This window comes from Mauremys reevesii, linkage group 14, assembly GCF_016161935.1.
Source record: "Mauremys reevesii isolate NIE-2019 linkage group 14, ASM1616193v1, whole genome shotgun sequence".
In the NCBI taxonomy this organism is placed as follows: Eukaryota; Metazoa; Chordata; order Testudines; family Geoemydidae; genus Mauremys; species Mauremys reevesii.
The window spans coordinates 33,794,174-33,818,290 of NC_052636.1; the positions used below are offsets into that span (position 1 = coordinate 33,794,174).

General features: G+C 52.0%; 1 protein-coding gene across 1 annotated transcript in view; it reads left to right on the forward strand.

Annotated features, from left to right (window-relative positions):
* LOC120381652 (zinc finger protein 91-like) overlaps positions 1-24,117 on the forward strand; it is a gene marked incomplete at its 3' end in the record, with an annotated part of 230,735 nt that overhangs the window by 203,858 nt on the left and 2,760 nt on the right. The window contains exon 4 of the mRNA XM_039499792.1: positions 1,120-1,421. Within this exon, the coding sequence (XP_039355726.1) occupies positions 1,120-1,421 (302 nt within the window). The remainder of the gene's footprint in view (positions 1-1,119; positions 1,422-24,117) is intronic.

The window sequence follows — 24,117 nt, forward strand, 5'->3', positions numbered from 1 at the left end:
GAGCAGAGTTTTTAAATAACCTCTCAGTGTACTGGACCTCGCTGCTGATTAGGAGTCAGAGAACAGGGATGCAATAAAGGGGGCCGTGTGATTTCTTTTTTCCGCTTCTCGATTACCCGCGTGGGTGATCAGAAGCACAGTTTGTGACTGGTCGGTGAGTTTAACTTCAGTGTTAACCAGCAGTTTTGGGAGCATCTGCTCTCCCTTTTTCAGCCTGCCCTGATCTTGGCATTTTCAGTGAGAACTGCCCCTGCCGCACCAGGTCACACTAAGCACTGAAGTTAAATTAATAGAATGTTTTTTTTTTTATGACCAAGTATTTTGAAATCAACTGAACTCCTTTGTTTTCTTTCATCTGAGCAGGGTTTCTAGTTTTCCAACGTGATGTGATCTCCCAGCTGGAACAATGGGAAGAGCCATGGGTCCCAGACCTCCAGCGGTCAGAGGAAAGAGAGATCCTGAGATCTCCCTGCACAGGTGAGGAAACATTAAACTACCTCAGAATCTGTAAGTGCCTGAAGGAAACATCTGGGATGCCCAACAAAGCCCTTGGGGAGATCTCTCAGTTCATTATTGTCCCTAGCAGGGGTCATATCCTCAGGGTAAATATAGTTCATGGCTTCCTATAAATCCTAGCAGACACCAGGCAGTAGCTTCCTCCCTTCCCCCTGCGTATTTGGATGGGATGTGAAGGCTGAATTCATCCCCCTCCTCTCTCCTATTTGGGGGAAGAGTTTGGGGGAGTTCAGCTCCTGATTTTTATTTGACCTGTCTTCAGCACTTGTTTTGTTTGGTCTTCCCCTTTCCATCCCTGTCTGAGGTTTCTGTCTCTATCACAGCAGGTTATGCAATGGCATGTGAGAAAGAGGAGCAGAATTCTCAGCCTGAAAATGTTGAGCCAGTGGGTAAAAACAGAGCATTATCTCAAAGATCGAAAAGGAATGTGTCCAGGAGTCATGAGCAGGGAAAATCCTGGGAGATTCAGCACAGACCAAAAACAGATCAAGGAAACCAGCCAGGGAAGAAAGTGGATAAATTTATTTCCTGTTGGGGAACTCAGAAGATCCTCATGGAAACCACAACACAGCAGGATATCCTCAGGCGAAAGAAAAAAAATACATGCAGGGAGTGTGGAAAAACCTTCTCTCACAGCTCAGCCCTTTCTGTACATCAGAGAATCCACACAGGGGACAGGCCCTATGAATGCAGTGAGTGTGGGAAAACCTTCAATCACAGTTCACACCTTATTAGGCATCAAACAATCCACAGAGGAGAGAGGCCCTATGAATGCCGTGAGTGTGGGAAATGCTTCACTAGCAGCTCAAACCTTTCTCAACATCAGAGAATCCACACAGTGGAGAGGCCCTTTGAATGCCGTGAGTGTGGGAAATGCTTCAATCGCAGTTCGCACCTTATTAGGCATCAAACAATCCACGGAGGAGAGAGCCCCTAGGAATGCCGTGAGTGTGGAAAATGCTTCACTAGCAGCTCAAACCTTACATTTAATTTACCCTGGTTCCTCAACTGTTGCTACAGCTCTAGTACCCATCAGTCCAAAGACTGAGAGAAATGGAGAGTTCCAACCATTATCCTTTTAGTATCTTATTGTTCCTCTCTCTGTTTTTTGTGCTGGCCTTTCTATTCTATCACTTTCTGCCTTTGTTTAGTTGGTAACAGTTGGTTTCCATCACTCACGTTTGTTTGTTTAAATCTCTATCCGTTGTGAAATAAATTTTTTGTTTGTTCGATAACTGTACTCAGGTGCTGTGTGAGATACAGTAGCAATGGTCCACAGTAAAACTAGTAACCTGGGATACTTGGGGAAGAGAGGATCTGGGATTTCACCAGGGATCTGGTGATCCGGGCTGGACCCCAGAGGGGGACACATTGAAGGAACTCAAGGGTTAAGGTCGCTGTTGTAGCTCAGAGGAGGGTCCTTGAGTTCCAGCAGGCTGGTGAGTTTGGTCACTAACATCCAGCTGCCAAATGCAAAACTCCCTCTTCCTTGTGGCAGGTGGCAACAAGGAGACTCTCAGTCCTCAGCACCCTGAGAAGGGTCACAACGTGTCTCTGTGTTGATCCACCTGTCAAGTTCATACAGGGAAAGCTCCCGATAGCACAAAACTCTGCCCTATGAAATCATGGAACATGTGCTCTTTGCTCTGTGAAAGCATGTAAAGAATCCAAGCGCTGGAGGACAGGGTTTGGGTCCAGAGTGACCTAGACAAATTGGAGGTTTGGGCCCAAAGAATTCTGAGGAGGTTCAACAAGGAGAAGTGCAGAGTCCTGCACTTAGGATGGAAGAATCCCAGGCACTGCCACAGCCTGGGGACTGACGGAGTGAGGGGGGATTTGATAGCAGCCTTCAAGTACCTGAAAAAGCAGCAGTGTGGGCTTTCTCCTGGCCACTTTTGCTGGGCTGGGAAGGCATCCTGGAGGCCTTTCTAGAAGAGAATTGGGAACGGAGTTAGAAAATCCAGTGTGAAAACCAGAACCTCAGGTTTAGACTCATTTATTTATAATATAAAATCTTCAATTGTAGTGTCACAGTCAATACAATTGCTTCAGCCTGATAGTTGCCCAAAGGGAAACTTAACTTCTCTCCAAAGGGAGTGGAGAGAAAGCACTTTTCAGAGTCCAAGAGAGACAAGGTGGTGAGGGTAAGAGCTTGCAAAGGACCAACCTCTGTTGGTGAAAGAGACAAGATGTGGAGCTAACCCCACACACTTCTTCAGTTCTGTGTAGCCTGGAAGGACGTCTCTTCCATAACCGGCAGTTAGAACATAAGAACAGCCACACTGAGTCAGACCAGTTCATCTAGCCCACTCTCCCAAAAGTGGCCAATGCCCGGCGCCCCAGAGGACCCCTGGGACCAACATGGATACAACACCACCACAAACAAGGTTAAAAGTCAATGCACATGGGAGAAGGATCTTGTGTTTCATTCCTTATGTCCTAGTCCCATCGTGTGGCCATTTCCTTTTCTTTTCTGTTAAAAACTTTGGTGTTTTGCACAGAAACATTATTTCCCCAGGAGAGACCCAGGAGTGGGGGCTGCATTCCTGTGCCAAAGAGTCACTGGAAGGGGGCAGACAAAGGCCTTTAGGACGAGGCGTCCGTCACTGTCAAAAGATCATCTCCCTCCTGCAGGTCACTGGCAGCCTGAATTTGTTCCTTATCCTCCCAGAGTCTGGGGGCTGGAATCAGCACTACCCAGCCCCTCCGTATGTAGCAGAAACAAACACAAATCTGGTCTTTAAAACAAGCTGTCCCCTTCCTTCTCAGGGAAGATTTTTCTGTGATTGAAGTTGAGCTTCAGTTCCCCTCTCCTAGGGGCGGGGCTGGTGTGGGGCCAGCTCCCAGTGAGATCTGTTTTCACCATTGCCCCCTTTCAGTCACTCAGGGATGGTAACTCTGCTCCCAGCTGTCAGGCAGCTTCCAGCCCATCCACCCTGCTCACTAACTCTGTGGTCATGTGTCACCCCCTTTGCCAGCACACAGAGCCTGCAGGAAAGCTACTCCTGCCAGATGCATTGGTGGTATAATGGTGTTGTGTAGGTGTCTTCCAAGCAGTTGATCTGGATTTGATTCCCAGCCAATGTAATAATGGCTTTTCTCTTCTGTTGTTTCCTCATCTGGAAGTGGTTTCATTTCAGTCACATTGTGTTACAATCACATTATCTATAGAATGAGACAATAAATGTGTCAAAGTCCAGCAGGTCATACAGGATGGAGGCACACAAGGGGCTGGAATGTGTCATCTGAGAAAGACAGAACCCTTGGAAACCTGCATCTCCCCTCCCCTGGCCTTGCGTGTTATGATTCCAGCTGTGTGAGCTGTTTGTAGGATGTTCCGGCATGATGGGAAAATGAAGTTTTGAGTCAGTTTTTGCTCCTTCAGATTCCTTTGCTGTTATAATTATAATGACATGAACAACAGGGAGGCAAAAGGAACATAAACCCCAAATTGCAATACAGGTGGGGAAAGAGACGATCACGGTTAAGCCAAACATGTCAAAATAAAAATTAATACAAAAAAGGGGAGGGGGGGAAGAGATCAGGTATGTGGAGATCCCCTTGATATTTCAACACACATTGTTAGAATCAAAGTTCAGACTTGACACTGGAAAACCTGCAGCTACCCAGCTCTGTGAACACCCGTGATGAGCAAGATGGAGTTGGGACACCTGTTCTGCTTCGATCATTTATTTTCTCTCTTTCTTCTCCCCCCAATTCCTCGTCTCCAATGTCTCTGCCTTTCTCCTCTTGCTCCCTCTCCCCTGCCCTTTCCCAGGAACTCACAGTCTACAGCATTTAGGAAAAGCCAGAGCTCCCATGTTCTGCACATGAGCCTGTGTCAGAGGACGTGTGACCCAGGTCCGAACCAGTCACCAGAACAATATGACCCTTTATGGGTGACTTCTCTGCCTGCTCTGCAATTTACACCCCCCCCCCCACTGAAGGGGGTGGGGTACAGCTCTGACTGAGAGGCCTAACAGGAGAAATTTCAGCCCAAAGACAAATTTGTGTGAAATGCTGAGAAGTGAAGAGCCCCCTTCCCCTCCCCTCAAATCCCCAGAACTCTAGTGTCACCCCCATGGCACCAGCACAGGGAACCCAGTGAGATGGGGTTACAGAATACAAGGGGGAGGGAGCAGGGGAGAGAGGTGACAGGGAATCTCTCTCTTTCCTTCTCTCTTCACTTTCTGTTCTTCTCTTTCCTTCCAGGAACTGCAGTCACAGCAGGGAGGGGTTTGTCTCTTTATTAGGGATCCCTCTGTGTCACGGAGGCTGCACAAGTCATAGATTCTGTGACTTCTGCAGTGGCCACTGCGGCTGACTCCATGGCTGCCCCAGCAGCTGGCCTGGGGGCAGCTTGGACAGTGGTTCCAAGGGTGGCAGGAGCAGCCACAGCTCAGTGGCTCCTGGCACCTGTCCCGAGGTGGCTGGAGCAGGGCTGGCCTCTGGGGCTCCCCTCACCTGGCAGCCTCTGGAGTGGCCGTGGGTCCCCGGGGCTTCTCCCCCAGTACATGGTGCCACGGGCCCCCTGGACTCCCTGCACCCACAGCTGGTGCCATGGACCCCCTGGGCCTCCCTCCCCACGATTCAGTGAGGGGTATTTATGGTATAAGTCATGGCCGGGTCATGGGCAATGAGCTTTTGGGTTTTGCCCGTGATCTGTCCATGACATTTACTAAAAATACCTGGGATTAAATCTTCGCCTTCCTCATTATCGATCAAATAAATCAAAATGCCTCCACCTGCAAGTGGATTTAGCCCGGGACCCTCAGAGTCAGCAGCTGTTACGCCCCCACGGAGCTCTCTGGTCAGGTGTCCTAGCACTGGAAGCCTCCTGTTTAGATCCTAAAATAGCGTTTTTGCACCAGGGGGGCTGAAATTTTGGACCGGACATTGTAGCTCCACCGTTATTTTACTGAATTGCTTCAAAACAGCAAGTCAAGAAAGTCTCCTAAGTGCCAGGCTCTCTGACCTGGAAACAGCTGCCCCTGCTCTGCAGGAGTCTGTGCGTTCCACACAGCAACGTACACACCTGCTCCGCACTGAAGGGGGGTCAGACAGTGACAGGGTTGGTAACACAAATACTTCAGACTATTAACTCCAGGTCCCTTCCTTTCTTTAACCCAGGATGTGCCAGTCAACTGGTAACCATGGTGTTATCTTCACCTTAAAATACCGCTCAGGACATTTTCAGTGAGCCCTGCACCCCCTGTCCTCCCTGCAGCCAGCCCCTGGCTGCAGCCAGCCCTGCACCCTCTGCCCTGCCCCCACCAGCTGTGTCCTCCCTGCCTTGCCTGCAGCCAGCCCCACACCCCGTGCCCTGCCTGCAGTCAGCCCCACATCCCCTGCCCACAGCCAGCCTCTGCCACACCCCCTGCCCTGTGTCCAGCTAACTCCTGTTGCACCCCCTGTGGCCCTGCCCAAAGCCAGCCAGCCCCCACACACCCCCAGTCGTGCACACCCTGCCCTGTCTCCAGCCAACTCCTGCCACACACCCCTGCCTGAAGCCAGCCAGCCTGCCCCACACACCCCTGTCTCCAGCCAGCCCCACACCCCTTGCCCTGCCTGCAGCCAGACCCTACCTCCAGTCAGCCTCTGCCCTGCCTCCAGCCAGCCCCATGGCCACTGGTGCCCTGCAGTTCCCAGGGCAGTAACCCTGCACACCTGCTTCAATGAGGGGGGCAGGGAGCAGCTGGGACCCCACATGTGCACACCCGAGGGTGACCAGACAGCAAGTGTGAAAAATCGGGACAGGGAGTGGGGGGTAATAGGATCCTAGATAAGAAAAAGACCCCAAAATTGGGACTGTCCCTGTAAAATTGGGACATCTGGTCACCCTAGCACACCCCCAGGACTCCTGGGTTCCATTGCTGGGTTTCCTATTGGTTCCACTGCTGGTTGTTTTCCTTTTCCTGGGGGACTCTGGGCAAGTTGCTCCCCCCTCTAGGGCTCCATCCCCAGCAGGCAAATGGGGATTTCGTACCTTCCCGCTATTGGAAAGTGCTGGGAGAATCCCCCAGCCAAAGCTGCTCTGACAGCGCTAAGCAGCATCTGACCATTCAAGGTCGGAGCACACTGCCCAAGAGGAGAAGTGTCTGGCTCTGGGGTTTCACTTCAGCCCAGTCTAGAGAGAGGGGCCTAGCCATGGGGTTTGGCTCAAGAGGACCAAGTCTCCAATTTGTTAAGGGTGTTTTGAATTCCAGTCCTGTGCTCCAAAGTGCTTGGTGTCAGTTGCACATTTTAGAACGATACTCTCCACTCCATTTTCCAAATCATCATTCATACTGTTTACCCACCTCCACTAGGCCTGGAACCCTGCCAAAGAAGGAAAGAGGCTGGGTTTGGGATGATTTGTTCTTGACAAATCCATGATCCCTCGTGCTAAGAACCAAATTATCCTGTAGGTGCTGCTGACAAACTGAGTGTTTAAGAATATATTCCACTACCTCTCCAGCTATGGAAGTGAGGCTAGCTAGTCTGTAAGGCCCAGGGGTCTCTTTGTTCCCCTTTGAAATATAGGTCCTGTCTTGTTCATGGATGGGAAGATGTTCTTTTTCAGGGATCTCAGACGAGAACTGGGACACAACACCTGGTTTGTTAAGGCCACAAAAATGGAGGCAGGAACCTCTTCTCTCCTGCTGGCAAAGAACCCCAGGTACCTAAACATCCCTGAATCGGCTTTAAGAAAGGCAGTGGTTAAAAAGTTTGGCCCCAACCATTTCTTGTTTCCGCAGACTAGACATTTTAGCAAACTTTAGAATTCCTTGGTGCTAAACACCGTGAAACTCTCCTTTCTCCTTCACAGATGGCTTTATCGCCCCTTATCTCACTCAGGCTCAGGACTGCCCAGAGTTCGAGAACTGTCCCTGTTCCCATTGGACAGATGGGGAGGAGCCTGAGGTATAGAGAAGGGAAGTGACCTGTCACCAGATGGATCAGACTGAACAGGTTTCAGACCTCGAGGAGGCTCTTACCTTCTAAACAGGGACGGCTGTTTTCTAGTAAAATCACTAAAAGGGAAGGAGAAAACTCGGAAGAGGTTCCTCCTGGCGCTCACGTCTGTGAACCCGAATACTCTCCCAGTCCTCAAAGAGAGACCTGGAGAAGGAGACTTGCTGCAGCAAAGCCACAGGGGTCTCTGAGGTTTCCCTGGCCCCTCGCCCCATCCTGCCTGGCTGATGTCAGCATCTCTCTGTGAGGTCACCACCTCCCCACCACCTTGGACCAATAGGCTGAGGTCCTGCAAAAGGCCTTTGTGATGTCACTGCCACACCCCTCCCTTGCTGGGCTAATGTCCTGCCCCTGGCCAGGCACTTTGGAGGTTTGAGCTACTCCCTGTGGATCACCCCACTCAAGGAGCGTTCGTTCTAGTCAGCAAGCCGGCTAGGCAGGGAAACATCAGACGCTGCTCCCAAAACACTCAGTTTTTCAGAAATTAGTCAACTTTATGGCCAGAAGAGACCATTAGAGCATCTAATCTGACCCCCTGCATATCACAGGCTTCCTGTATGACACAAGAGCTACTTTTGGGGCAAACACATTCCAGAAAGGCATCTAGTTTTCATGAAATGACATCAGGAGATGGAGAATCCACCACTTTCCTTGGTAGCTTGTTCCTGTGGTGAATCATCCTCGCTGTTGAATATTTGTGCCTTAGTTGTAATATGAATTTGTCTCTTTTCACCTTCCAGCCATTGGGTGTTGATAGGCCTTTCTCTGCTCGATTCAAGAGCCCTTTAATACCCAATCTTTTCTCTCCGTTAAGGCACTTCAACACTTTAATGAAGTCACCTTTCAATCTTCTTTTGATCAGCTAAACAGGTTGAGCTCTTTCAATAGCTCACTAGAAGGCAGTTTTCTCCAGCCCTCAGAACATTTGGTGGCTCTTTGCTGCCCCAGCTCCAATTTCACATCTTTTTCAAAGGAGGACACCAAAACTGGAGGCTATTCCAGTATCAGTCTCACTGATGCCGTGTCACCTCCTGTGACGTTATTGACATAAACTGTAACCGTATAGATCACCGTTGCGACCGCTGTTCTATTTGTAGCCAATACTGTAGAAAGATTGTAGCGTAAGGGGTCTATGGAGAGGTTCTGATTGGCTCATTATAATTATGCTATTTCTAGATGTGTGTCATTTTTATAGTTGACGTTATGAATTCCTGCTCATTTCCCCACTGGCTGGAGCATGGCTAGAGTGTGTCTGTGGTTAATGATGTTGCTATAGATTGTTCGTTTCCTGCCTTGGCAATTCAGACAGTCCCTTTTCCCAACATATCTCCAGGACATCATTAGTTCTAATAACAGGGGCAGCTTTTCTCTGGGGCACTGAGATTTTTTGGGGAGTTGGTGGCTCCTTTCTTTCCTCACCCTGGAGTAAACTCATAAGAACATAAGAACATAAGAAAGGCCGTACTGGGTCAGACCAAAGGTCCATCAAGCTCAGTATCTGTCTACCGACAGTGGCCAATGCCAGGTGCCCCAGAGGGAGTGAACCTAACGGGCAACGATCAAGTGATCTCTCTCCTGCCATCCATCTCCATCCTCTGATGAACAGAGGCTAGGGACACCATTCTTACCCATCCTGGCTAATAGCCATTTATGGACTGAGCCACCATGAATTTATCCAGTCCCCTTTTAAACATTGTTATAGTCCTAGCCTTCACAACCTCCTCAGGTAAGGAGTTCCACAAGTTGACTGTGCGCTGCGTGAAGAAGAACTTCCTTTTATTTGTTTTAAACCTGCTGCCTATTAATTTCATTTGGTGGCCCTTAGTTCTTGTATTATGGGAGTAAGTAAATAACTTTTCCTTATCCACTTTCTCAACATCACTCATGATTTTGTACACCTCTATCATATCCCCCCTTAGTCTTCTCTTTTCCAACCTTAGTCTTCTCTTTTCCAACTCAGCTTTTTATTCCATGGTTCATGTTTTATGGAATAACAACATCAGCATGAAGAAAGAGGAGAGTGAATATCTTACTGCCAGGGCTGAAGGTGGCCACGTTCCCTCTGTCTGACCGTTGCCATTGCAGGAGAGAAGGTTTCAATGGAATCGAATGCCCTGGCTCAGACAAGAGACACAGGGAGGTTTTGCTGTTCATGGATCCATGCAAAGGAAATTGTGTCTCTGTGTGAAACTGAGGAGGGACATGAAATGCCCACAGGATAGCGCAATGCCCTAAGCTAAGGCAGGGGGGTGAAGGAATCGGGCTGAGGAATGACTGAAGTGGACTCACCTGGGATTGAAATGACATTTGTTTCTGACAGGCAGTGAGAAACTGACATTAATTCAGATGCGGGGTTGAGGCTTCTTTAGCTCCTTGTAGAACTTGAACTTGATTTCCCAGAAGGGAGAAAGGGAAAGTCTGGGGCGGCCTTGAGTCCCTGGCTGGGTCTCCTGGGCAGTGGAAAACATCCCTTGTTTGGCCCTGCCAAGGGGATCGTGGAGGCTGAGACGCCCCTCGGCTTGGATCAAAGGGGGAGTTGGATGGAATTTATCACACAGCCCTCCCTGCTCCCCAGAGCCCCACGGGGAGAAGCTAGAGAAGGGGGAGTCATTCCTCCCCTGCGCTCCCAGAAGAGCTGCTAGCAGGGCTGCCCAGAGGCAGGGGCAAGTGGGGCAATTTGCCCCAGGCCCTGGGTCTTGGAGAGGCCCCCACAAGCAGGAGGGTAGCTAGGGGGAAGCAGGGGGGGCTGCTGCTCCCCCACTGAGCACATTCCCCCAAAGTGGCGCCTTAGTAAGAATTTGGAATAAGGTGGAAAGATCTGGAATTTCCCCCCCCCACACACACACCTCCTGGGGTGGCAGGGGGTGCAGGTGGAGGGGCAGAGCCCAGGGCTGGGGTGGTGGTGGGGGGTGTCGGTTGGGGAGCAGTAGGGAGGAAAGGGCAGAGCCAAGAGCTGGGGCAGCATGGGGTATGTGGGGGGAAGAGCCCAGGGCTGGGGTGGCAGGGAGGTGCAGTGGGGAGCCCAGGGCTTGGGTGGGGGCAGCCAAAAATTTTTTTGCTTGGAACGGCACAAAACCTAGAGCCGGCCCTCCACCCACCGTGAGGTAGGTAGGAGCAGATCATTATTATCCCTACTTGAAAGAGGGAGAAGCTAAGGCTGAGAAAGGAGAATTGACTTGTCGGAGGTCACACAGCCAGTCATTGGCAGAGTTGGGAATAGGACCCAAGAGCCCTGATTTTCAAACTAACCATCGGATCTTGAATTTCAGACATTGAATGACCTGAATAAAGTGCTCTCAGATGAGCTCCAGACCAACAACAGTGCACAGGAATTATTCAGCAAGTATTTGAGGAGAATCATGTTAGAGAGAATCATGAACTGCTCAGAGACCATTAATGCAGAGAAGCAGCAAAATTCGTCAAACATAGAACTGGTTCTGACTTATTTCCTTGGTCTTGAAAGAGAACAACGACCTGAGTCTCCTCCCTGTCAATAACCCCCTGCTCAGCCAATCAGGGTAGAGACTGAGGACGGGAGGCTGAGGGTTCTCACCAGAGAGCCCAAAGGATGGCCCAGGTCATTGGTGAGGATCAAATAAAATTCAGAATAAAATTCTGCCTCCTTAAGCTCGTGTTTTCCATGCCTAGAATTCAACTCTCACCAGATGGATCAGACTGAACAGGTTTCAAACCTCGAGGAGGCTCTTACCTTCTAAACAGGGACGGCTGTTTTCTAGTAAAATCACTAAAAGGGAAGGAGAAAACTCAAAAGAGTTTCCTCCTGGCGCTCACGTCCGTGAAGCCGAATACTCCCTCAGTCCTCAGAGAGAGACCTGGAGAAGGAGACTTGCTGAAGCAAAGCCACAGGGGTCTCTGAGGTTTCCCTGGCCCCTCGCCCCTGTCCTGCCTGGCTGATGTCAGCATCTCTCTGTGAGGTCACCACCTCCCCACCAATAGTTTGAGGTCCTGCAAAAAACCTTTGTGATGTCACTGCCACAGCCCTCCCTTGCTGGCCTAATGTCCTGCCCCAGGCCAGGCACTTTGGAGGTTTGAGCTACTCCCTGTGGATCACCCCACTCAAGGAGCGTTCGTTCTAGGCAGCAAGCCAGCTAGACAGGAAAACATCAGACGCTGCTCCCAATGCTACACTCAGTTTTTCAGAAATTAGTCGACTTTATGGCCAGAAGAGACCATTAGAGCATCTAATCTGACCCCCTGCACAGGCCTCCTGTATGACACAATAGCAGGTGAGGGAGGAGGGCTGAGGAGGCGAGTGGGTGGGCAGTGGCGAGGGGGCGGGTGAGCCAGCAGAGAGCCAATATTCATAACTTCAACTACAAAAATGAAACACATCTAGAGATAGCATCATTATAATCAGCCAATCAGAACCTCTCCATAGACCCCTTACACGACAACCTTTCTACAATACTGGCTACAAATACAGAACAGTTGTCACAACGGTGATCTATACAGTTACAGATTATGTCAATAACATCACAGGAGGTGACACGGCATCAGTGAGACTGATACTGGAATACTGCCTCCAGTTTTGGTGTCCTCATTTGAAAAAGATGTTGTGAAATTGGAGCTGGGGCAGCAAAGAGCCACCAAAGGTTCTGAGGGCTGGAGAAAAATGCCTTCTAGTGAGCTATTGAAAGAGCTCAACCTGTTTAGCTTATCAAAAGAAGATTGAAAGGTGACTTCATTGAAGTGTTGAAGTGCCTTCAGGGAGAGAAAAGATTTGGGAATTAAAGGGCTCTTGAATCAAGCAGAGAAAGGTATAACAAGACCCAATGGCTGGAAGATGAAAAGAGGCAAATTCATATTACAACAAAGGCACAAATATTCAACAGCGAGGATGATTCACCACAGGAACAAGCTACCAAGGAAAATGGTGGATTCTCCATCTCTTGATGTCATTTCATCTAGACTAAATGCCTTTCTGGAATGTATTTGCCCCCAAAGTAGCTCTTGTGTCCTACAGGAGGCCTGTGACATGCAGGGGGTCAGATTAGATGCTCTAATGGTCTCTTCTGGCCATAAAGTCGACTAATTTCTGAAAAACTGAGTGTAGCATTGGGAGCAGCGTCTGCTGTTTCCCTGTCTAGCCGGCTTGCTGCCTAGAACGAACGCTCCTTGAGTGGGGTGATCCCCAGGGAGTAGCTCAAACCTCCAAAGTGCCTGGCCAGGGGCAGGACATTAGCCCAGCAAGGGAGGGGTGTGGCAGTGACATCACAAAGGCCTTTTGCAGGACCTCAGCCTATTGGTCCAAGGTGGTGGGGAGGTGGTGACCTCACAGAGAGATGCTGACATCAGCCAGGCAGGACAGGGGCGAGGGGCCAGGGAAACCTCAGAGACCCCTGTGGCTTTGCTCCAGCAACTCTCCTTCTCCAGGTCTCTCTCTGAGGACTGAGAGAGTATTCGGGTTCACGGACGTGAGCGCCAGGAGGAACCTCTTTCGAGTTTTCTCCTTCCCTTTTAGTGATTTTACTAGAAAACAGCCGTCCCTGTTTAGAAGGTAAGAGCCTCCTGGAGGTTTGAAACCTGTTCAGTCTGATCCATCTGGGGACAGTTGAATTCTAGGCATGGAAAACACGAGGTTAAGGAGGCAGAATTTTATTCTGCACCTGTGATTTTGTCTCTTAGAATCACTGGGGACATAAGGGTTTGTCCTTTTTGTTTCACCTCTTGCTCCATCCACTGTCTGATCCCTCTTTTCTCTTCGTCACTTGCTTCCTTTGTCCTTTCTCCTGTTCCCCTCCCAAAATCAGGTTTTTTTCTCCTGCTGATAACAGCTCACGTTAACTGATCACTCTCGTTGTAGTGTGTATGGCAACACCCATTTTTTTCACGTTCCCTGTGTGTATATATATCTTCCTACTGAATTTTTAACTGCATGCATCCGATGAAGTGAGTTTTAGCCCACAAAAGCTTTTGCTCAAATACATTTGTTAGTCTCTAAGGTGCCACATGTTCTCTTTGTTCTTTTTGCAGATAAATTAATGGAGGTTAAGTCCATTAATGGATATTAGCCAGGATGGGTAAGGAATGGTGTCCCTAGCCTCTGTTTGTCAGAGAGTGGAGATGGATGGCAGGAGAGAGATCACTTGATCATTTCCGGTTAGGTTCACTCCCTCTTGGGCACCTGGCATTGGTCACTGTTGACAGATAGGATATGGGGTTGGATGGACCTTTGGTCTTACCCAGTATGGCCATTCTTATGTTCTTATGAAGGGAAGGGCACAGCCCCATCACAGAGTTTCTGTAGTGTAGTGGTTATCACGTTTGCCTAACATGCAAAAGGTCCCTGGTTCAAAGCCAGACAAAAACATGATGGCTTCCTTTTCTCAGCTCCTAGTGGCCTGTCCCTGCTGTTGTAGGAACAGCAGTGGTTTCTATGCTCAATAGGTCTGTTATACTTCCCTCCCCTCACTTTTGTCTCCTCTCCTCTCTGAATGCCTGTGAAGTGGCTTTCCTCCTCCTCCCGCTCCCTCCTGGAATGCTTGTGGGCTGAATAGGCTGGTTGAAGATCAGAAGAGCTTCCAGGTAGACAAGGTGTCTGGGACTCTCATTAGGCAGCACTCACACACCCAGAGCATGGACCCTGCATGGACACTGGCTGAGGTGGAGTGTGACCCGCCAGATGCAGCCAAGTCATCTCCAGTCGCAGGCCATGAGGAGCAGGTCCTTAAAAGGGGAAGGGGCCATGTGCTCAGCTGTGCTTTCACAATGCTGCCTAATGAGAGTCCCAGACACCTTGTCTATCTAGGAGCTCTTCTGATCTTCCAGCTGTTCAACCAGCCCCTTCATCCCACAAGCATTGCAGGAGGGAGGGAAGGGGGAAAGCCACTTCACGGGCATTCAGAGAGGGAGAGGAGACAAGCGGGGGATGGGGGGAGTGTAACAGACCTTTTGGGCATACAGGTTATATGCAGCACACAGATCACTGCTGCTCCTACAACAGGGTAAGTTCTCAAGCAGCATGTTTCTTACTTTGCCCATCTGCCAATTTTGATGATTATCGATGGAAATATTTTGCCATTGGGTTGTGTGTTTACACAGAAGTTGACATTTACCAACAAATATGTAATTCTTCCAGTCCTGCCTAGTCTGCAGTTGATGGGTTTAGAGGGACACATTCACTCTTCCAGGTCCCCAGGCCAGGCCTGTGCTCTCAACTTCCCACACTGCTGGGATCCTTCCCTGGTCTCCCCTCAGACCTCTGCCCCCGACCCCACTTCTGGGATCCCCTCCCCACACTGTCTAACTCCCCTGCTGGCAGGATCCCTTCCTGTTCCTTTCATTTCCTGTCTCCACTCTGGGCAAAAGCTCTGCACTGTTCCCACACCAGAAGTTGAACCCAGGCCCCATGGATGAAAACCAGGAATCCTGACCACTAGCCCATATGGGACTATTGGTGCATCTGATGAAGTGGGGATTCACCCACGAAAGCTCCTGCTCCAATACGTCTGTTAGTCTATAAGGTGCCACAGGACTCTTTGCTGCTGTTATTACTACAACTCTCTAAGCCAACCCCTCATCAGAGCAGTAGGGACTAGCGTGACCAGATGTCCCGATATTTGGGCCTTTTTCTTATATAGGCTCCTATTACCCCCACTCCCTGTCCCGATTGTTCACATTTGCTGTCTGGTCACCCTAGCAGGGGCTGCACACAGGGCTGCATTAACCCTTCAGGTGCTGAGGTTTCCCTCACTCCATCCCCAGTGCCTGTGATCAGGAAACAGACATTAGGGCTCCCAGGTGCTGCACAGACCATGATTGAGATCGGGACTCCATATTGCGCTAGGTGCTGTACAATCCCTGGCCAACACTGGGACACCCAGGGGGTTCCCCTCAATTTATCTGAGCCTCTGCTGCCCAACTTCTTCTGACTCCATCTGGATCACCCAGGAGCGGTGACAGGGTTTCCTTTCCACCTTTCCAAACAGTCCTTCTTTCCCTGCCCCCTAATTCTGCTTTCACACCCTGGGCTCATCTCCTCCCTTCGTTCCCTCTACCCCCGCCCCAGGTGATTAGAGATGGAGGCAATTTCAGCCACTGGAGACAGCCCCAGCGAGCGCTGCAGCCCGCCCCGGGTGCGGGGGGGGGGGGCTGTTTGCAGACACAGGAAGGGAGCAGCTGGGAGCGGTGGGTGCTGGGAAGAAGGAGGCGGGAGAACAAATCCCAGCGGTGGCGGGCAGCTCCTGGGGGCGGGGCTCTGGCACAGCCCGGGGGCGGGGCAGCTCGTGGGGGCGGGGCTCTGGCACAAACCAGGGGCGGGGCAGCTCCTGGGGGCGGGGCTCTGGCAAAGGCCAGGGGCGGGGCGGCTCCTGGGGGCGGGGCTCTGGCACAGGCCAGGGGCAGCTCCTGGGGCGGGGCTCTGGCAGCCCAGGGCAGGGCAGCTCCTGGGGCGGGGCTCTGGCACAGGCTGGGGCAGGGCAGCTCCTGGGGCGGGGCTCTGGCACAGCCCGGGGTGGGGCAGCTCCTGGGGGCGGGGCTCTGGCACAGCCCGGGGGCGGGGCAGCTCCGGGGGGCGGGGCTCTGGCACAGCCGGGGGGCGGGGCAGCTCCTGGGGGCGGGGCTCTGGCACATTGTGACGCAGGAGCCCGGGCCCAGCAGCTGCTCCCTGGTGGCCACGTGCTGCCAGCAGCGCTGGAGCCGCCCGGGCCGGAGCGGAGCCGCTGTTCTCAGCTGCAGCAGGAGCTGCCCCCGGCCCCTCTGGGCTCCAGGTGGGGACTGAGCCTGGGGCCCGGGGCTCCCCTGGGTGCGGCTGGCGGGGCGGGAGGGGAGAGGCCGGAGCTGCAGGCGGGGAAGGGCGGGGGGGCAGGCGGGGGGTTGATCGGTCTCTGGGCACCAGGGGAGCCCCGGGGCAGAGTGTGTGTGTGAGTGTCCCGGGCCCAGGCGTGCGCATGGGGGGAGCCCCGGCACCCCAATGCCCTGAGCCCCGGCTGGGGAGGCTGCTCCCCCCCTCCCGTGGGGGCTCCGGGGGGGGGGGAGGCTGCGGCGGCTGCAGGCGGGTGCTCGGCCCCCCGGGACTGACCCGCTGCCGGCAGCTTGTGGCGCCGCCTCCGCGGAGCTTTTCCCCGGGGGCGGCCTGGGCGCGGCTGCGATCAGCTGTTTGCTGGGCAGGCTCCGCTCCGCTGCTCCCCCCCCTGCTCCTGGGGGGCTGAGTGAGCCCCCCCAACAGCCCCAGGGGTCGGTGGGGGGGCGGGGCCAGCAGCAGCAGAGCCCCCCCCGGTCCCCTGGGGCTGCCCCGCCCCGCTCGGGCTGGGGGCTCTGCCAGGGCCCCCACGTGAATCGCTGCTCCCTGCCCGCCAGGCTCGGCTCCGGCCACAGCAGCGGCGGGTGCCCCGGGGAGCCCAGCTGGGCTGGGGCGGGGGCAGGAGGAGGTTGGGGGGAGGAGAAGCACCAGATACCGGCAGGGGTGGGGGGGGAAGGGGAGCCGAGCTGGGGCAGGGAGGAGAAGCACCAAGCTGGGTTGGGAGGTGGGGGAGAGGAAGCCCAGACCCCAGCAGGAGCTGCAGTGGGGGGGAGGAGGGGGAGAGGAGCCGCCCTGGGGCAGGGAGGAGAACCCCGGACCCTGGCAGAAGATGTGGGGCTGAAGTCCCCGGCTCCCACCAGCCACCTTAGTGGCAGAAGTTGAAAGGCTGAATCCCTGACCCCCACTCTGTGTGGAGCTGGCCTGAGCCCCTCTCGCTCCCATCCCCCCTGTGGAGCTGGCTCCCGCTCTCCGGCTGTGGAGAAATTCAGCCCACATCTCCCCATGTTGGTATCTCCATTCCCCCCCCCCCATCACCCATCCATGGATGGATTTAGCCCAGGAGGCAGGGTCAGTGTTGGCCCCATTGGGCAGGTGGGATCTAGGGCAGAAAGAGGTGAAGTGAGTTTCCCAAGGCTAAACAGGGAGTCTGTGGCAGAGCAGAGACTCAAACCCAGAACACCTGAGCCTGAGTCCTGTGCCTTAACCACTAGGCAACCTTCCCACCGAAGGAGAGGGAACCTCCTCCGCCACTTTGAGTGTGTGGGTGGGAGCAGCCACTAGACAGAGCTGCCAGGAGGTGGGGAGGGGTTGGATAGTTGGGGGTGATTAGAGGGTGGGGGTCTCTGGAGGGGGCAGTCAGGGGACAAGGAGCGGGGGGGTTGCATGGGTTGAGGGTTCGGGGGGTGCCTGTTTGGGGGTGGAGCGGGCTCAGGGCAGGCAGGGAGCAGAGGGAGCTGGATGGGTCGGGAGTTCTGGGGGTCCTGTCAGGGGGCGGTGTTACCAGATTTGCCCATTACTTGGGGGTACGCTCATTTATTTGGGTTACTTTTCTGGGGAGGGGATTCTGTGATTCTATCAATGTGCTGTTTGTCTCACGTGTGTTTTCATACGGAGCTCTGCTCCTCCCTTCTGCACGTCCCCTCCCAATGGAGCTCTGCTCCTCCCTTCTGCTCGTCCCCTCCCAATGGAGCTCTCCTGCAGGACCTCGGTTCCCTAGGGCTGGGTTTTTCCAGCCCCAAAACCGGATCAGCCCCCACCCATCCACCTGCCCCTACAGTAACAGAGCAAGTCTGAGCGGACCCGGGTCAATCAGCACTGCCACGCTGACCCCGTATCTGCCCCTGGACTCACTGGGCTGGATGAAGCAGCACTTCCAAGCTGTTACCTTTATGTGTCCCAGATTCAGCACGGCCCTGTCCCCACTCTCACATCACAATTGTACTGGCAGGAACCTCCTTGATGAGCAAACCCCACAGGATTCTGGGCGCTGCAGGGATCTGTAGCTTAGGTAAGAGACGTGTTGCTGCAGAGTGACTGGGGGAAGCTAAAAACACAAAAGAGTGAGGTTCAGCAAGAGAGAGAGAAGCAGCCAGCTGAACCATGCAGGTTATGTATTGAATACTGGTGATCACTGCACAAGGAGCCTAAACCAACCTAACATCCACTATTAAAGGTTAATAGCTACGGTAGAAAGGAAAACAGAGCAAGAGAGAGAAAGTGGGGGGGTCTCAGCCACTCCATGAGGCTTGAACTGGTCAGGGTTCCCAGGTGATGCTGGTAGCTCAGGATCCTGAGGGCTGGAGACAGGCAGAGCCCCCAGCACGATCAGTCAGGAGAAGATGGAGTCCCAGTGGAACTGATGCCTAGTTTGAATCTAAGCATCAGCACCCTGACTGGAGGGTGAGTGGGGATTTTTGTAGAGAAAATACAATGGTTCAAGGGAGAACAATGCATTTGTTTATAGGCAAGGCTGATAACTCAAGGGTTTTCTGTAGACTAGACAATAGGAGCTGATCACTCTTGGCTATGGGTGGTGTTTTCTTCTAGGCAGCTCACAATGCAACTAGGCGGCTTCACTATTTGGACATCAGTTAAGGATCCATTGCTACAATTGGTCTGATAATTGCTTAGCTGGGTGTGGGCAGGGGTAGGTTCATTAGCATCTGGAGCAGAGATTCCCACGATGCAGTGCTTCCTGCTTTTTCTGGTCCCAGAATTCAGTGTGGTTCTCTGCTCTCCATTCTGTATGTAAATAGAGATGGCTTCCTGTCCCATCTTTCATGCAGATGAGGCTAGGGGAGTCGTCTCCGCTCTCCATTCTGTATGCTAATGGAGATGTCTTAATCTTGTCACCCTTGTCAGGAGGGGTCTAGGTGTGTCTCCCAACGCGCTTCACTACTCTCTGCAAGTGTTTTTCTCTGATGGGTTTTGGTTTAAGCAGAGGCTGGGGGGTGTCTTTCATGAGTCAGGCTGGATACTGCACCCTGCTTCCCCAAGAACACAGAGGTGTCTGGGATCAGCGGGAGCAGTTGGATAGGCGTGGGAGTCCCGGGGTCTGTCTGGGGTGGGGGGGTGGATAAGGGTCAGGGGGACAGGTGGGGAGTAGGGTCCTAGGGAGGCAGTTACAGTGGGGGGGTCTCAGGAGGGGGCAGTCAGGGGACAAGGAGCAGGGGGGGTTGGGGGTTCTGAGGGGGGCAGCCAGGGGCAGGAAGTGGGAGGCAGTGGATGGGGTGGGGCTAGGGTGGGGCTCCCTGGGTGCGCACCCTAATGAAATGTGCTGTGCACGCCTATGGTCACGGGGGTGAGCTTCTCACATCCTTTTCCTGTTTGTGCCGTTTCTTTCCGTCTCAAAACTTGAGAACAATTCTCTCTAGTTCTTCCCCTTCTCTCTCCCCTCCCCACATGTGGCTAGAAAATCCAAGGAGATTCCCTCGTTTTCCCTAAAATTATTGACTCTTTAGTCTTTCATTTTGCCCTATTTTCTCTGTAATTCTTCAGTTCTCCTCAGCTTTGGGATGTGAACCCAGCCCGTTTATCTGCAGCAATTTGTCCTTGGGTGGGTGGGAATTTGCTGTCCTGTGTCACTCCCCCAGCGTGGGTGGGGGTTAGTAGGTGCTGGCTGGGGGAGCCCGCAGACACGGCTGCCTCTGGGGGGGAGATGGGGGGGCCGGTCTCTGCCAGCGACAGGACATGGCTGCACAGGAGGGGAAGGGAGGAGCCAGTGTCCCTATGGAGCCGGCCCAGCCCCTTTGGTTCTGCTCCTTTCCAGCATTTTGTTCAGAGACTTTATTACTGGGGAGGCTGAAAAATCTCCCTGTGGGCTTAGCCTGGCAGGAGGGGCCAGGTCTCCCCTGCAATAAAGAGATGGAGCATGTTCCCAGCATGGCAGAACCTAGGCTGTGTCTCTGCAGGGAAAGATCCTGGGGGAATCGTGATGTGACATGAACTAAAGCCTGTTCTGAAACCCCCACAACTGCCCTTCTCGCCCTGCCAGGCTGCAGGATGTCGTCCATGTTTCGCTCCAGTTCATCCCATCCTCCCATGGGACAGGGAAGGGAAATGGCTGCAGTGGCGCCAGCTCAGGTAGGGGTTATTGGGGGGCGGGGGGGGTTCCTGCTGGGTTCCTGCTGGAGGGAAGGGACAGCAAATACACCGGAGGAGGGAGGTTTGGGCAGTCTGGTTTGGAGGTTGGAGTAGCCAAAACATTCACGGGGGGGGAGAATGGGAAGAGGCCAGGGTGTAGCAAACCTGCTGGGACTTGTTTAATATGCGGCTTCCATTCTAGGAACAGACCCACGAGGTAAGCGGGTGGAAATGCTCTAATTTGTGGAACAGGAAACAACCCCCCTAGGTGGAGCTAGGAAAATGGGCCAGACTCCCAGGGCTGGAGCCCGACCTGATTAACCAGCAGCTGCTGTGAGATGTGAGGGGCACCCACCAGGGAGGCTGGGGGGGGGGAGGTTCTTAACCTTTTTCTTTCTAAGGCCCCCAACGTGCTATAAAAACTCCATGGCCCTGCATGTGCCTGGTTCTCTGCATATAAAAGCCAGGGCTGGCGTTAGGGGGCGGCAGCCAGGGCAGTTGCCTGGGGCCCCATGTGACAGGCCCCCCCACAAAGCTAATTGTTCAAGCTTTGGCTTCAGCCCCTGGTGGCAGGGCTCATGGCCCCAGGCTTCAGCCCCAGGCAGGGAGGTTTGGGCTTTCTGCCCTGGGCCCAAGCGAGTCTGACACGGGCCCTGCTTGGAGGCCCCCCTGAAACCTGCTCGCAGCCCCCCAGAGCCCCAGGGACCCCTAGCTGAGAACCGCGGCCTTAGGGGATGTGCCCCTCCCCCATACCCAGCTCCAGGGCTGGCCTTAGAGAAAATGGGGCCCTGGGTGAACTTGTATTTTGGTGCCCCCCATCCCCCCTGGCCCTCACGGGCTCCCCACCATCACGTTGTGGGTGTTACCCAGAGTAAGCACATTTGAAATACAGATACAAAGTCAATATCCATAACTTCAGATACGAACATGATGCATGCACACAAATAGGACAATCATATTCAGCAAATCATAACTTTTCCAGTGACACCACACATGATGCATCTTGTACAAAATACATCATAATTATGTCCTAATCATATTATAACCGTACCACTATGATGAATATGGGGTGTAGTGTCAGGTAGGGCCTAATTTCAAGGCACAGGAGTTGGGAATGGAACTTCCCCTCTTTGTGGAACAGGAAATAACCCTCCAGCCAGGGCTGGGACAACTTCCCAGACTCCCAGTGATGGAGCCTGAATCTACTGGCACTTCATTAGTTACCACCAACCCCAATCATTGTGGTACTGCAAACTTTATCAGTGATGATTTTATACTCTCTTCTAGCTCATGGATAAGAATGTTAAATAGCACAGGGCCAAGAACCAGTCCCTGCGGGAACCTGCTAGAAAGAAATCCACTCGACCCTGGTTCCCCATTTACTATCACAGTTTTTAATCTATTTAATGCAGGCCGTGGTGAGGTTGTATCAGTCTAGTTTTTAGTAAAAATATTGTGCTGATCAAGTCATATCCCTTACAGAAGTTTAGGTAAATTACATCAATACTATTAGCTGCAACCAAACTTTTGATCTCCTCCAGTAAGGATATCCCGTTAGTTTGATAGGCTCTATTTTCTCTAAACCTTTGTTAGTGGGCACTAATCATATTACCCTTCTTTGATTCTTTATTAATGAATGAAATCCAGTATTGGCTGCTCCATTATCTTCACGAGTATAGATGTCAGACTTCAGGTCTTTTAGAAAGTCTTGGATACAAGTTATCCGGACCCGCTGATTTAAACATGTCTGACTTTTAATAGCTGCTGTTTAATGTCCTCATGACTTCTTGTCGGAATGGAAAGAGTGTCGTCGTCAACATCTTATGATAGGAGTACATGATCTGTTTTTCTCCAAATCCAGGAGAGAAATATTTATTGAGGACTTTTACCTCTTCTGCATTATTTTTGATAATTCTGCCATTTCTATCTAGTAAAGTTTGCACTTAATATACTTTTAAAAACTTCCTTCTTATTGTCATTGATTGGTCATTGATTTCTGATAGCTTTCTTTACCAGTTCTCTACAATTCTAACTTTCTAACTTCTGTTCTTTACTATTGACTTCTCCTTTCTTCCATATATTTTATTTGGAGAGTGTTGGGATTCCTACCAGGGAGACACCAGTAGGGTCCAGAGACAGACCCATCTCCTATATCAAACTCTGGCTAGTAGGTATGTGATAAATGTGAAGACCCTGCCTCTGTCTGTCAGCTGGGAGACACAAAGGTTCTCTCTTTCTACCCTCTGATGCCGCCTGGCTGCTCTAAGCTAGGTGAGGTGGGACTCTGTTAACATGTGCCTCACGGAGCTTCCCTTTACCTGGTGCTGCTGTTCCGTGAATAGTGGGGCTGTGAGTGGGGCAGCAGGTACTGAGTGTTGGACTCTTGCTCTTTCAGGGGCTGGTGACCTTCGAGGAAGTGGCTGTGTATTTCACCAGGGAAGAGTGGGCTCTGCTGGACCCCACTCAGAGAGCCCTCTACTGGGATGTCATGCAGCAGAACTATGAGAATGTGACCTTGCTGGGTAAGCAGTCCTGTCCCCTCTGTTCTTGGAAGGGGAAATGAAGAGTGAAGTTCATGCCACCCCCACAATGCCATCTGTACTCTATCCTGTTGCAGCATCACCCCAATATGCCAGTGACACACACACACTACCAGAGACCCTCCCCTGCTGCAGAACACTTTGGGAACAGAGCACAGGAGCAGTATCACACAGTCTCAAATATCTCCTCTTTACTCAAGTAAAACTGGGGGTTAGGTCCAGCATAACAAACAGAAGCTTCCTACCCCCGGCCTTCTCTCAAACCCTGAGCCTTCTCTACCCAAACCAGAATGTGCTTGGGGTTTAACAAGCAGGCGGCTGGAGTCAGAGCTGCCAGTCCAGGGTTACTTATCACACAGACACTCGGTGCGTCCTTGAATGCTGGCTGGGGGTATCCAGACAGGGAGCTCCAGCAGCAGAACACTGAATCTCACCCAGGATTACAGATGACACAACTCCTCACTGCTCTGGATTGCACCCCAGCATGTGAAAATGGCCTAGGTTGGTAGTGACATTTCTTGAGACATGCAGAGTCTTGCTCCCATGTCACCAGGTGTAATAACAATAAGAGGAAAGGCCTAATATGGAAAACTGATTGTTCAGCTCGCTTTTGACCTGCATCACATCTTGCAATATATTCCAAATAAGGAAATTAATGTGCGACGTATGTGTGGTTGTTTGGGGTTTTAAGCTTTAAAAGGCTTGTGTGATTTTTAGCTCAGGGGGACAGTATTCCAATAGCTGTCGCCCCCTGTGCACTTTTAACCAAGAAAAGAGCCTCAGGCTGAGCTGGTTCAAAATCAATCGTGTGGTCGTTTTCCACAACAGCTTCAAGAGGTCCCTGTGATGGAATGTAAATGTCTTCTTCACACCTTCCCCCTCCAGGAGAATGGCTGTTTGACCAGCTGTTTGCCTTGCTGTCTCTGAGGAACTGCTCTGTGGGTGTTCCCCAGAATTGTAACTTTTTCAGTAATCTCATACAGTAAAATCTCATAACTTTACATACAGTGTTACTACACATTTTAACAGGAGGATAATATTCAGAAGATTATGCGTTTTCAAATGATACCTCACAAGCCATACTGTGTACAAAATTGATCATAATTTTCTAGAAGAGTGAACACAGGGGTATAGACTGACAGTGTCTGTGTGTGTGTTCCCAGCAGATATGTTGGTATTTCAATCCTTCATAAGCACAGTGTTTGGCGTCTTCAAGGACCTGGGGAACTGGTCCTGGGAATTCACTGGTTTACCAAGTGTGAC